At 40.1% G+C, this 15,438-nt stretch overlaps 1 protein-coding gene across 1 annotated transcript in view; it reads right to left on the bottom strand.

Moving 5' to 3' along the window:
* UVSSA (UV stimulated scaffold protein A) overlaps positions 1–14,859 on the bottom strand; it is a 51,578-nt gene extending 36,719 nt beyond the window's left edge. Inside the window, exons 1-6 of the mRNA XM_035325648.1 lie at positions 14,731–14,859; positions 14,299–14,629; positions 10,067–10,187; positions 8,537–8,968; positions 7,325–7,434; positions 6,596–6,718 (exon numbers count right to left, since the gene is read on the bottom strand). Coding sequence (XP_035181539.1) covers positions 6,596–6,718; positions 7,325–7,434; positions 8,537–8,968; positions 10,067–10,187; positions 14,299–14,629; positions 14,731–14,828 — 1,215 coding nt within the window. The 5' untranslated portion in view covers positions 14,829–14,859. The remainder of the gene's footprint in view (positions 1–6,595; positions 6,719–7,324; positions 7,435–8,536; positions 8,969–10,066; positions 10,188–14,298; positions 14,630–14,730) is intronic.
* Between the last annotated feature and the right edge of the window lie 579 nt (positions 14,860–15,438).

Consider the following 15,438-nt stretch of genomic DNA (forward strand, 5'->3'; position numbering starts at 1 on the left):
AACTCATCACTAGTCGTCATCTGTATGAAATTTTAAGAGATGTGATTTTCGTCACAAATGTGATATAACAAGATTCCCATTAGCACTCATTCATACACTCATTCACCACTGGATTTGACGGATCACCCAGTGCTCAGAGGGATCAAGCTCATGCTACTAAACCTCTGTATCCACCCCCAATGTCTATATCCCGATGTTGTATAGTTTGAACATACGTACACCATAAAATCAGTAAGTAAATGGTAGTTTACTTCAACGGTCACATTTATGAATGAATCTGAACTGCGCATTTGTTAGAGGTTATTTCAGATGTTGTATTTTTAACAAATATATGCCTCAGTTAAATAAACCTAATTTCTTGCAGGCAGCAAGTCAGCAAACTATCCTATGCAAGACCCAGATAACCTTACTTTTATCCCTGATGGTAGATTTTAGGCACAAAGATGTCATTGATGTGAACATATTTACTTTAATAATACTGCACTAAATTTAAATGAATTACTGTAATAACTACACTTGGTAATGTTCCAAGCATGATTTTTTTTTCCTTTGTTTTTTTCCTATTTTTTAAATAAACACAATTAGCTATGTACCTTTTCTGAACTTCACATGTATGTTCTATTCACCTCAATGTACCGTTTCTCCTTGTAAGGTACAATGGATGAAAGGCAAGAAGCAAATTTATATCCACTACCTGCAGAACAGACATTGCTCGGCATTCAAAGATGAATCAAGGGAGATGACCCTTCGGCCTGGAAAACTTAAACACTTAACATAAGGGTTAACTTGATGATACAGACATCCTACTTTATTTTACACTCTATTAGAAGAGCTCCAAATTGCATTGTGCGACCTGCGAATCAGATAGGGATCAGAGGTCGTCACAGTGACAACTTTAAGAATTCATGACTAGATCTGCATAACAAGATATTTTTAATAACTTCATAACAGCGGCAGGCTGCATAGCTAGTGCGAAGCATAAAATATACCACGGCAACATCCAGTTCTGGAAAAGTAAATCAAAACAAAGCAAAATATCACACTAGCTGATTAAACACCTGAAAGTTATATTTTGAGAATTAATTTTACAGTGTTTTGTTTTATGTCAGTCCTACTTCCCAGTAAAGCTTAGAAAAATAGAGAATCCCTTTTAGCTAAAGAGGGATTAAAAGAGATGTTTCATATATATAAATAGTTTTCCTATAAGTGTGAAAATGGGGGATAAGGGAAGAGGAATTCTAAGCAAACACTCCATCTGCATGACCTACCCAATATTTTGTGTTTACTTTTACAGTTATGGTTGACCTTTTAGATAAATATTATCTAGACCAAAAAAAATTAAATGTTGCCTAGGGTACTATTTCGACCACACAAATATTAAACTTTATTTATTGTGAATACATCACATGCTAAAATGTATATACACTGTTTCAGGTGTGATACTGATATATAATCTTTAGGTGTATACTGTATATATTCTTTAGGGGTGATAACTGATCTTTGATACTGATCAAATATTGCAAGATTTCTCTGAAGCTTTAGAAAACTTACTAAATTTACTAAGTAATCTCGACATCAAACACTTCTAGTTTTCAAGGCACAACTTTGTCAGGGTTTTTGTTTGTATGCAATTTAAAGGCATCAACTGCGGGAAAGATTTCTCTTACAAAGGTGTCTCTCTTGCTCCTTGGGCTATGTTCTAGCAGATGTGAATTAAGACATGGTGAGGGATCACTACGGAAAATGACTTACGCCTCAGAATCAACTTCTTTAAAATGAAGAAAAGAGGAAAAAAATGAGGATGTGAGCACAAGAAGCTGTTACACAGTGCAGAAAGCTGGCAGCTAGACCTTATTCTCTATGACTAAAGGATGATGCAGAAGGAGAAAACAATACAGCCCTTGCTTTTGATCCAAAACTTGTGTTTTTTTTTCTGTTTGTTTGAAAAAAAAAAAAAAAAAAAAAACAGGCACTCACCTAAGTAAATGAGAGACTTAAAACAGAGCTGGTTATAAAGCTACAAAATGATTAGGTAGATTATCATTAGCATTGATAAAATGCCAAGCTGTAGTTAAAGATATGGGAAAAAAAAATCAGCAACAGTCTTGCAGCCAAGACATTGGTAGAGCTTTTGGCTTAATTTATTACACAGTAAAATTTCAATCTCCTTATGTATTGAAGTATTTTATGACTAAATTATGACCATCAAATATTAAATTTGTAAACATCATTTATAACATTTTTCTGATATTGTTCTTCCAGAAAAAAAATCTGAGTTGTATTGCAGCAGGGTTTGGTCAGATCAGGTTCTGGACTATACACGGAGAGCCTCCTCCAAATCTAATTATTAACGACATTATTGAATCCAGCCAGATGTTTCACATGGATAAAATTAAGTACATGTATAAATCAAGATTCAAGTGCACACTTAGATTTGACAGATGATAACGAAAGGTGAAACATAAACTAATGAAGACAGTTAATGAAAAACTATATATTCCTGGTTGTTAGTATAACTTGAAATTAAAAATGCAAAATGTAATAGGCCTGTTAAATTATCACTCTGCTAATGACAGATAAGCAGGATGTTTCTCACATCATATTGCTTACTAGCTTCTGCCTGGTCAAGTTTTAGTCAGCCTGAGTATTACATTTTATACTGCTTCCCAAAGGTAACTACATAGGAGATAAATGTACCCTCAGTGTACAAAATATAGCCAATAAGCTAATTTCTATTAATAACGTGAGAACTTCAAGTATTAATCCAAATGGGTAACCCTTTATGGAAGTGATGTAAATTAAAGGTAGTATGCATGATTTAAAATACACGACACATCTGTGTTCCAAGTATCTTTTAAATCTGCAAGACTATTTGCATCTAATCAGTTGCAAATCAGACACTAAAAAAGAAGATTTTTAAATGTAGTATTATAAGAAAAGGGGGAAGACATCATGAAATAAAACTATTCCTAATCAGGAAAAATATTTTTAAATGAGCATTCCAGCCATAAGCAAGTTTTTCCTACAAAAGCAAAACATCGGGAAATAGGAATTTCTATTAAAACACCAATCTCAGCCAATACCTACAATTGTTCTTCTACAATAATTCATTTAAATAGAGTCAACAACTAACACAAAGTGTCTCTGGTGTACTGCTGTTGTACTAAGTTTAGCTGGAAACACAGACTGAGACGATGGCTGGCTTTGAATAAAGGTGGTGTAGAGAAAAATGTCGAGCATGCAGTATGCACTCCCTCTACTGGACACTGAGATTATCCTGGCATTGAGAGAAAGGAAAGGACATGTCCAGGCATCCAGGTATCGTGAAATAAAAGCCTGTCATAGTGTCTGTACTCTTCCCCCACATTCATCTACAGCTCAGATTCACAGAGGGAAAAAAAAAAAAAAAAAAAAAAAAAAAGATCTCAAAACTCTTGTTTCTATTTCAAAATACATTCCCTAGAAGGAGCTAACACCTGATTCATACCCCAAACAAATGCTTCACTACGATGAACTGATGAACTTGTGTAAGCACACAAAAACTCATGTGCCTTTGACCAGTACATGAGGACTGCCACTGTCTGTCCATCCCCCACCCCTATGAAAAATAGCAGCTCAGGAAGAAAAGTGCTGATGACTTCTGATCTGTTCGGGGAACAGAAGAAATGCACAGTTTTGGCAGCTGGCAAGGACTGACATTTATAAAAGCTGTTGCAAAGGATTTGTTTCTAGACAGTTAAAGGATGACCTTTGTCAGTCTTTTCCCTCCCACAGCTGCTCAGAGGTACAAGCAGAAGGGTCTCATAGCTTACTTGGGTTGCCAGGGTCTAAATGTTGCGGAGAAATAACAGCTCTCCCTATCTTTAAGGCTTTCTGATAGTTTGAGTTCTTTATTATCGTGGAGGCAAAAAGAAAGAGGCGGTTATATCTCATGTCACTATAATCCATTTCAAGTCCAAGTGTTTCACTGCATAAAGTTCTGTGCTCTCCTTCAAGTGAGTTTGTGTAACACAAGTTCCATAAACCTACAGAAAGTTTTCCTGGAGTTTGCAAAGCAGATTGGCTTCACATTTTTCAGTAAAGATAAAGGCAATCTCTCACTAAAGCCAAATTTCATCAAATTTCATCACTAAAGCCAAATTTCACTCACTAAAGCCAAATTTCATCAAATTTCTTGATCTTAGTTTGTGGGTGGAAAAAGCCTTCTTCCCCACACACCCAAAGAGAACCCTGAGAAGATATTCTAGCTCAAGCAGGGGCAGAGCAGAAAGAAAGCAGAGAACAAATGAGATGAAAAAGGCATTAATTGGAGACCAGAGAAACACAGAGACTGAGCACAAAATAAAACCAGAAAGCGAGGAGAGTGGACAAGCCCAGGTCCCCAGCCAAGTTTCCAAATCCCTGTTGTTGTATTTTATATCTGCTTATAAAATAAAATCACGTTCTCCCTGAAGGTAATGTGGTACAGTGCAATAATTACACTCCAAGAAATGAGCAAGTACACAAACAATTCACCTTTATGCTCTCCACCTGACAACATATGTACTTCAGACTGTGATCATTAGTTGCCAGGAAAACTGCTGTCACAACAAAATGTAGAGTTATCACAGACCAACTACAAACCAGACAATTTACAGGGATCCCTCTGTGCACAGAGGCTTCACTTGCTCTCTCTCTCTGCTTACAGTGTTCCCTTCGTTTCTCAGTGTCCTCATCTCTACACACACACAGGTCAACAGCACCCACTGACTCCACGTGCTAACAGATGTCATCTGTAATGCACGAGCTCTGTTGGGCTGCTATGGCTGTGAGCCAGCACTCCAAAGGACTATTTGTACTTCTCTTGGATCGAAAAATACAGAATATAGCAAAACTTTGGCATGGCAAGAACTACAGTTCTGGTAGCACAAGGATATGCAGACTGAAGAAGCAACACATGATGCAAGCAGCAATGCTGAATTGAAAATGAGCTGAGTGTAACGTTTCATATGCTGATGTAAATGTTTGACAGATTGGGATCTAATAATCACAGTCTAAGAGATTCTGTTGTTTATTTTGCTCGATCAGATTCTCATTTTACTGTGTCTTTAAGGTTCAACCAAGTCGTCTGACACATGATTAAAAGATAATTTAAACAGCCTCTTTCTGCAGCACAGAGCTGCATATAGTCAGGTTATAAATTAAAATAACTCAGCACTAAAACCAAATTTGGGTATGTTCTACTGGAAAAAAAAAGGAAAAAAAGAACAACAATTACATATAGTTTTCATTGCATGAGTTAAAACCTCGATATGCATTGCTTCATTTTGAATGTGTTGTTTAAGAGCATTGCAAGATATTTTCCTTTTTTTTCCTCCTTTGGAAGTGTGGAATTTATTAGCTTTCACCCTTCCATACATAGCATTGATCAGTCTCCAGAAGCGGTAACAATACCACTTTAAACACATACACATGCACGCACGCACACACACACAAAAATCAAGGCTCGAATGTCCTTTATATCTTGCAAGAAATATAGCAACCAATATTCCATGCAGAGGTACAGCAAATGAAGTCCTGTCAAGCAAATGGCAGGAATGACAGCAGATGTCTGGATTCCTTCATAGCTGGTTGCATAAAGGTAGCACACATATTTCACCGGGGGGAAGAAAGCCTCTGACAAGACAGTCTAACAGTACTTTTTATTCATAGTTGGCATTTTTGACTGGTGTGGTACATCAGTAGGTGCTAAGGTGATGAGCCAAATTAATCTTGATAAAGCTTCATTTGCACAAGGAAAGCAGTCTGCAACACTCAGTCATGGCTAAACCAGGCTACCACAGCTTAATCCAAGGTGTAACATCTGGATCAAGGTTCTTATAGTCCAGACTTTACTGACCCAAAACACTTTATTTTCACACCAAACTATACAGCAATTCTGTCTGATTGCAACCAGCAGAAACAAGCATTATGCAGCTCTGCTGCTTTAGATACTCCAACAAGCCACAGACTTCTTTTTGGATTTGAATAAAGTATTTCATCTTTCAGCCTCCCTTTATTCATGAGGTTACCTGTTTCACAAAAAGCTGTCATAGGGAGCTAATCTTTGTGTAACATTTTGACACTTCAAAGCGTTAAATACCAACTTCTTCTTTCAAGATATCCTCATTCATATTACCTGCCACGGTAGTAAGTAAACGCTACAAAGCAGAGACAATATTTTCCTAAAATATGAGACACTAGCATAGTTTTGCATGTTGTGAAAGAATAAGAGTTATACAGTGTTTACTGAGAAATACATACCTGCACAAAAGCAGCTGAGGACATAATGTTTCACATGAAGAAACTAAGTATATAAAATCTGAACCTAACCATTTCCCTGTCCAAAAAAAACCCACCACAACAGTGCTGTCTTACATGGTTTTGTCTAATAACCTGGCCCCTGACATAATGTAAGGAAGCTGCACTGAACACCTGTAAGTGAAGCTATAACCACCTGAATAAGTAAATCCATTAAACTTGTGTTTATTGTTTAAAGTTTGCCATGCACTTTTTGTATACAACCTAAGCAATACTAATGGTCCTCTCTAGCAATACAGAATTTTTGAAAACTCACCACGTTTCTCTCTTTAAAGCAGATGTTCATCTCCTTGTATTTATTCATAGCAGTCTCCAGTTTATTTTTCAGATCAATGGCACATCTCAGCCGATCATCATTTATTCCTGCTCTGGTAAATAACTGCAAAACAAAGAAGTCTACACTGTTATTCCTTTTCTAGACATCTGAGTCAAAAAACATTTGTTTTTCTTCCATCTTTAATGAAACAAATTCCTTTATTTTGCAAGTAACAATTAGTGAATGCACTGCTTTTCCCATCTGGAATATAAAAGCTAGTAGCAACTACTGAAGACAAATAAAGAATGAACAGCTGCTATAAACACCTCCTGAGAATGCTGTTCAGCGGGCCAAATTCCATGCATGAGGCTCATGAGCAGTAACGTCAATTGACAGAAAGGACATCCTATTTTTCTGAAATAGGTATGTCTCACAAAACATGCCGAGCTTTACTTTAATATTTTGCAAAGAAGTTTCATTTTCTGAGATTTTTTTGTAATTTAAGTGTGGCTGTAGGTAGCATTCCTAATGCTGAAAGCTGAGCCATGAAACAAGTTATGTAGCTCCCATAGTTTCCTTCTGTCCATCCCTACTGAACCAGCAGCCTTCTTTTCTATTTGCACCAATATTTCTTCAACCTTAAAGTTCCTTTTTGCTCACTCTCCCTCAAGCTTTACTGTGCCCACTTCATCTTTTTATATGAAATGAAGAAATAGCTCTTTACCCCACCTGAATCCAGGACTGCACGGAAGGCAAGAACTTATTTCTGAGGAGTTTGTGAGCATCCACAACATTGTTTATTACAGCAGTATTGTCTTCATTCTCGTGCACTTTTAAATCTGCTCAAAAGAGGAAAATAAGAATTAGAGCATAGTATTTATAGTATCTTTACTAGAGAAGTTAAAACTAAGTAGAAGTAGACATGAACCTTTCTAAAATATTTCATATTCAGTACTAATTATCCTTCTGTTATTATTCTATGCATTGAAAAAAAATCAGAGGAAAACATGAAAAGCTTTCAGTCCAGCGATGAGAGCTGTTAAGCCATCACAACTAAGGAATCACTAAACAAACCAAACACAAGTGCAGTGTTACCATTCACCTTGTCCTGTGTTCCCATCAATGAACCGGGCTTTATTGCATCAATTTCTGCACATTCAATACAAAATGATCCTTGTCCCCCACAGCAAAAGGGACTTGAACAAAGAAGTCACGTGTGCCACTACCCAAGTACAAATAGTACTTTTCACCTGTTAGTCACTTGTAAGCCCCACAGATACCTTTCCAGTTCTGCTGTCTGCAGGGACAGTAGATACCTGTCTCACTGGCTGTTTGCACTTGAAATTTCACTAGGAATCTATTTGTAAGAAATTTCTCTTGGACTACCAAAACACACTCTACCTTGTTTTTTCTAGATGTAACTCATATTAGTAAAGTTATAGAGAAAATATAAAATCATAATCCTTAACTCTTCCTGGCAAGACTCTACTTACTGCTGCTTGCAAGTTGTCAATAACAAAGAAAGGCTTAAGAAACAGCAAATTTGAGGGTTTTTAAATTACTAGCTTATACCCAGGTTACAGGGAGAAGAAAAGAAGTGAATAGTGAAGCACATGGAAAAGAAAATTATATACATTAAACAGGTTGTTATTTTTTAAGCACTTGGAACTCATTATGGGTACTACAAAGCACTATATTATGTTTACAATAACTAGTATGAAAGTTCAATCTTAGAAGCTAATTAATAAAATCTGAAAATCCCATGCAAGGACATCCAAAACTAAGAATGGTTGCTAGATGAACCAGAAATGGAAAAGAACAATATATCAAAATGGTGTTCAGGAACCTCAAAGACTTAAGTCATAGTAAAACCAAAACAACTTCAGAGCATTTCAGACAAAGACCATCTTGAGCTATTTGTGAAAAAAATGTTCCAAGTACCTGTGGAGATTTCAAGGTCTAGAGTATACTTATGAGAAATAAGCCCATGGTTCCTAACAAAAGTTTCGTAATCATCATCATGGAGAGCACCGACACCAGATTCAACTTCCAAGGATGTGCCTCCATCTAATTCTTTTTGCTCAGGTGTCTCCTGTTTGTCATCTAACTCTGCATTTTTCTCAGTTCTAACGCCCTGAGAAGCAAAAAGGATGTCCTTGCTGCAGCACGGCTGTTCATCATCCAGGCATCCAACATATGACTGGGTAACTTCTGTCTGGGAGGACAAGGGAGGTGCAGGACTATCATTAGCAGTCTTTTCTTCGTAGGGTTCCAGAGTTGTGTCATTCACAGTGAACTCAAAAGGATCAGGCATCAGAAGCCGGAAACAGTTCTCCATCTCTGTCAGTGTTTCAGCAATCTCCTGGGACATTTCTATCAAGAGACAATGGTTTTAGAACACTGTTAAACAACGTGAAACGCTGATGTCTCCAGAGCAGAGACAGACCTACAAAACAGATACCACTGCCTAATAGGTAATCCTTTATCTGGTAATCAGTCATAATTTATCCATATGTACCTCTTTCCCATTCAAAAATTGTCCTTATAAAAGTGACAATGCTATTCTTAAGCAGGAAATTTAGAATTTTCTGAGCAAGGAATTTAGGACAAGTGTTCCTCCTTTCCTATCCTCCCTAAAATTCCATTGTGTATCAAAGATGACTCAAATACCTCAATAAATTTGAGGAAGGACAGTACTTGTAAGAGACAAATTTCTCAGTGATGTTTGTGGGTACTCCTTGTGCAGCCATGAATGTTACAGTTGTCTGCAGGTGCACCCATGAACATATGCTACAGCTGAAAGAGATGCTACCAATAAAACTGACTTGAGGAAGGTTAAATCTCTTGAAAATTGCATTCTTGTGCATGGAAATGTTTGCAGCATGCAGGATAAATGCAGGCATAAATGCATATATTGCAGAAACTGAAGCAAATTCATTAAATAATCCTTTGTAACTGCAGTTTAATACATTATCTGTTCTTCTTCCGTGTTGCAGACATATGTTGATGTACACATATTGCTCAGAGATTCAGCTCCCAGCTAGATGCACTGTTTAGCAGCAATATGGTACTTTTCATAGACTTCCTACGCTGCACCCAGGATTTCTGTGCAGACCAGAGCTCCTTCTGGAACTCACATAATGACTGTATACGCCACATAATTAAGGCTATCAGTCCAGGTGTTGCGAGGCCTGTACCTAGTTGTAGACAAAGGAATTGAGCCGCTAGCTCCAAACCGCTTTGTGGTATCAGGAAATCACAGAAGCTGGAGTTAGAAGGGATGCATGAGGATCATTGTGTCCAACTCCATATGATGTGCCTGCTTGGGATTATGCATTCACACTTTACTGAATTACAGACCACACCTTCACGTGATACCTGTTTTTTTTGTTTGTTTGTTTTTTAAATCTTTTCATTCAACCTGGGCTTAAAGGACTGTCACTTTACCAAAGAAGAACCAAAGCACTTTACCTGCCATTTCTTTTTCAGCTCTTTTGGCTTTTTCTTTGTAAATGTTATCCAATCGTTTCTGCTTCTCCTCTTCCCTCTGCCTTTCAGCCATGGTTCTGGCACGCACATCTTGAAAATCCACCTAAGGAAATGAAGAAAAAAGTGTAACATTCCTCGGAAGAAATATATAGAAAATCCATTTCCTAAGATCCTTATCTGTGTTGAAAAATCCTCTAACATCAGCAATCAGCCAGCAGCTCAGCAGCACTTCCTTTTATCTCTTCTACTCCTGGAATCAATAACTACAGTAATTCTGAATGGAGGTTTTGCTTCTACTAATAAGGGACTGAGGAGAATCAATGGCTTTCAAAAAGGAATCATAAGGTAGAAAAACAAAGAGTTTAGTCCTACATCTAAACTGCAAAAATAAATGAGGCTGTGGGAGACCTCTGCCACAGCACTGGAGGCAGGGGTTAGGGAGATTGGGCAGGAAGGGACTACACAGGCTAAGTATTCAAGTTATAGGAAAACATCACACCATCTCTTCTTGTAGGAAAGGAAATTTAGGAAAACTTGTAAGCACTACGAGCACATGTATAAATATCACTTACTAAACAACTTATAAGCAAGCACAGTAGTAGAGATTATATTAAAATATGTTAAAAGAGATCACATTTTGGCTTTTACAATTATATTCATTGGATCTGTGGACCAAGGGAAAGGATATCAGTCGCAGTTTACCTTCTTCTAACTAAAACATAAACATAAAGCTGGATGATTCGAAACACTTTCTTAAAATATTTGCAGTGGGCTTTTTTTTAGTTTGTTCTTAGAAGGGCTGGAAGATTAAATATTTTTCACTTCTATTTCAAGAAAATGAATCCTGAATTGTGATTATTAGATAAGAAAAGCCTTTCGAAAAGGAAAACCACAGCATTTCATTTTGATTGCTATCACATAACTTTCATTAATTTCACCACAGGTTACACTGAGTGCCAGGCAAGCCCATACTTTACTGCTAATAAAGCCCACAGCCTCTCCAGCACGATTCCTGTACTACAAGCACCCACTGAACATTCATTTCCATTGTAATTGCTGGATGAGAAAGCTTGTCAATATCCAGTAATGGTTCCCAGATACTGACATTCTGCACCAACATTTTGGAGCCACGCAAGAGTAAAACAGTAAAATTATGGGGTAGAGGCCCACATGATGTTGGGATCGCTCTACATAAAATATGAGATCGCTCTACAAAAATATGAGAAAATATCTCACTTTCAGTTTAGTCCTAGATACTTCAGATACTTCAACTTCCACAGCAACTGACAGGGACAGTCTCCATCTCTCTAGACAGACAGGCACACTTACCAATCCCTTTTTTATTGGGAGAGTGGGGAGGCATAGGGAAGGTACAAAAAAGTTAGCTCCACAACCTATAGCAGCACTGTGGTGAGCTTTTTCCTTTTCAGGATCTTATTTTTCTGCCAAGCTTGCATAGTTCTCCACACAGCAGCAGGAGAAAAACTGCCCAGGAATGCACCACTGGATTTATATAAACCAACATCATCTACAAAAAGATAAAGATACAGAACCCAGAAACTAAAGCTACCATTTCCAAGCCTGTAGATTTGACTTGCATAGAAAACCAGACATACCGAGGGCTTCCTAAACCACTGTTTCTTCCCCGTATCAGAATAACTATAATAGAGCCTGTCCATTGTTTTCCTTTCTCTGTCCCACAGGGCAGCTATGGGCTGCTCTGCTACGTTGTTTCTTGCTGTGGTACTTGGCCAGAGGCTAAATCTGTTAAATCTTCAGGATTTGACATCGATAATGGAAACATATCCCACGTACTAGATCTCTATCACCAGCCCAGTCCACAGCACACACACAGCTTGGAGTTGCCCACAGCGAGGCACCCTGGCCTTCTGCAGAAGTCTCACAAGGTCAGAATAACTCAGGGCCTGATTTATGGATGGGCACATGGACTCACAACTGGTGTCAGTACAAACTCAGGGACCTGGTCAGGACACACCTCATCTCATTTACACAACATGGACACACACTAGAGTTGTTATTCTGCCTTTGCAGTGAAGCCTTTTAGTACTAGTCCATAATTTTGGAAAGGAAAGAATTGTTTTCACCTCTTCACACCTTTTCTCTGTTTTGTTCTCAAATTCAAATATGTATCTAGGTATAGCTTCAACCTGCTACAGTTAAACCAGTGGGTAGCGCCCGGGGTTTATACCCTAAAAGGGCAGCACTTGTCATTTTCTGACGAACTGTTCATAAGGTGGTTTTGGTGACGATAAACTGAAAAAAAGACACAGCTAACAGTCCTCCAATCACCCCATACTATTGTGCCAAACCTGTAGTACAAAATAGCAGATGTACCTGATTTCTTTCTAGGTTTCTGATTTCTAGAAAGGACAAATGCCTCCTCAAGTCCCCCGGTTGCCTTTTGCAGTTCCAGTATTAAGCTGGCAAAAGGCTGGCTAGGTCAGTTGGCTGGTATTAACCAGGACAAAAACTTAGAAACTAGATTAGGTTGTTTCCATTGAAACCAGTGTTCCTACTCAAATTCAGCTGCCCTAAAAAATAGTACAGCTTACTGTATGCTTGACTTACTGTATGCTTGAGAATCCAGTCTGGGAAATCTGTGTCATGTGTCAGAGATCCCCGCCTCAGTCCTGCATTTCCCTTTATCACTTTTTTTTTTTCTTTATTCAATAAAACAGTAAGGGAGTATTCAAAGACAAAGGAAGGATTCAAATACCCTTTGTGATCAGATGCCAAAAATTATACAGAGAAAAAAAACAATACAATAAATACAAGTAGGGGACGTTATTAGCTTAATATGGAAACAGAACAGCAGACACGCATTGCTTATCACAAAGTTTTCTTGATCTGTTAGGAACACACAGCGCCCATCTTTCTGAAGAAAGAAAATTAATACGCTTCCTGGAAGTCTGGTGTTAGCATTGTAGATAGCATGAATGCTAAAAAAGCATTCCCAATTTGCATTGTTTGCATTTTAGAAGAGATACTAAGCAGAAGAATGACCAAAATATAATAATTTAAAACCTAGAAGGGAGAGCTAGAAGTGTTTACATGAGAAATTCCTTTTTAATAGAACTGCTTGAGTGACACACACTAGCACTGCGCTTGAGGAGGTCTGGCACTTACTGTGTTTGTTGTACTGAGAAAGAAGCCAGACCAGGACAGCTCAGTACAGAAATAAAGATATTTTAAGCTTTCACATGAAAACAAACAAACAGAAGAAGATCTTCCAGTGTGTAATCTATTTCAATGTGGATGTGTCCTATGTTTTGTCCTAGGTGGTTTTTTTAATCACTTTAAAGAAAGTTTTTCCCCGTTTATGTAGTTCAGCCCTTTCCACAAACACACCTTACCACTGTATATCTGTCACACTGTGACTAAGTTTGGAGACAGACAGCCCTTCTCCTTCACCTCCACTGGCTGGCCATTACTTAGGAGAATAACACATCTGGGCAAATTTAATCCCTGAGCCACAAGTTGCATACATATGATATTGAACTGAGAATAAATAAAAGGAATCCTGGAAAATTAATGACTTCAGTCAGGATGCTGTATGGGTCTTGATAAAAGGGCATCTGCCTTGAGAGTAGTGCCAGAAAGCTTAGCTCAGTTTGCGACCAGCACTGCTGTATGATGTTAATGGAGATGGTGAACCATGGACCATTTCCTCTACCTAGCATCTGTCTTGCTAGCAGGTTATAGGAAAGAACTATAGAATGGGTTGGGTTGGAAGGGGCCTTAAGTATCACCCAGTTCCAACCCCCCTGCCGTAGGCAGGGACGCCACCCACTGCATCAGGTTGCTCAGAGCCTCATCCAGCCTGGCCTTGAACACCTCCAAGGATGGGGCATCCACAACCTCTCTAGGCAACCGGTAACAACTCAAAGACATAACGTTTTTCTAACTAGCATCTCACGTTCTGAAAAACCTTTAGAAAATACTTTATGCAGAGAGGTAGACATTTTCTAGCTTTAATTTGTGGAGATGTAGGAAGAGGGGTTTTGCTTCATGTGAGGGTAAGTCACCGCAAGTCTAACGAAGACTGGGTAATTTCAGGGTCTGTCTCTTTGGGATGCCTCTTACATACAGCGTGTGGCTTACCGCAGGCTTCCTTCCCAATTTATTGATTCTCTCCCTTCAGACACCTAGAAGCTCACCACCTAACGACACCCGGAGGCGAAGCCGCAGCGTACCTTCTTATTCTGCCTCAGATAGTGGTACCCCAGCGCCAGCTTCTTGTAGGCCTCCCCGTACTTGTCGTGCCAGTCCTGCACGCACTCAACAGCGGCCTTCCTCAGCTTCTGCGCCACCTCGGCGGGCGGCGGGAGGGGCTGCCGGAGCTCGGTGCCCACCGCCAGCTCCAAGAACTCCTGGAAGTCAGCGATGAGCAGCGTGCGGAACCGGTGGGACCTGGCAAAGAGCTCCTGGACGGCCTGGAAGGCTGACAGGCGCACCTGGGCGTGCGGCTCCCTCAGCCTCGTCAGCAGCAGGTGGTAGGCATGGCCGATGTGATCGTCCGAGGACCTGAAAGGAGGGGAAAACAGACAAAATTTACCACACGAATTGCTTTTTTTTCAGTCAAAAAAGGCCTTTTTTTCCCGTTAGTTTTCGAGGCCGGCTCGTACTTGCAGATTTTCTTCAGCTCCTTCAGCCTGCCCGGCTCCAGCTGCGGCTCCCCGGCCGTGGTGAGCTCCTCCACCAGTTCGGCCAGCCGCTGCGCCATCGCTCGGGACCCGCCGCGTCCCCCCCGCTCCTGTCAGGCCGCCGGAGCCCCCCTGCGCTGCCTCGCTCCCCCCAGGGAACGCGGCGGGTGGTGCTTTCCGCACGCACTCCCCCCCCCGGAACGCGGCGGGTGGTACAGTCCGCGCTCCCCCCTCCCTTCCCGCCGCCCCTGCTGCCGACGGTGTAACAGCGCGCATGACGTCACGCTGGGCGGAGGAGCGGGGAGGGGTTTCTTAAAGGGACCGCGAAGGGATTTTGGTCCTTAAAGGGACCGCGACTGGATTTGATGGCGGGGGCGGGATAAATTACAGAGTTTCCACAGAAAGGATCAAAAATCCAGAGCAGGGCTACGACGGTGGTGAAGGGCCTGGAGCACAAGTCCTGTGAGGAGCAGCTGAGGGAGCTGGGGGGGTTGGTGTGGGGAAGAGGAGGCTCAGGGGAGACCTCATTGCTCTCTGCTACTGCCTGACAGGGAGCTGGGGGCGGCCTCTTCTCACAGGTAACCAGTGATAGGAGCAGAGGGGATGGCCTCAAGCTGTGCCAGGGGAGGTTCAGGTTGGAAATGAGGAGACATTTCTTCTCAGAAAGAGCAGTCAGGCGTTGGGACGGGT

Source organism: Oxyura jamaicensis, chromosome 4 (genome assembly GCF_011077185.1).
Source record: "Oxyura jamaicensis isolate SHBP4307 breed ruddy duck chromosome 4, BPBGC_Ojam_1.0, whole genome shotgun sequence".
NCBI lineage: Eukaryota > Metazoa > Chordata > Aves > Anseriformes > Anatidae > Oxyura > Oxyura jamaicensis.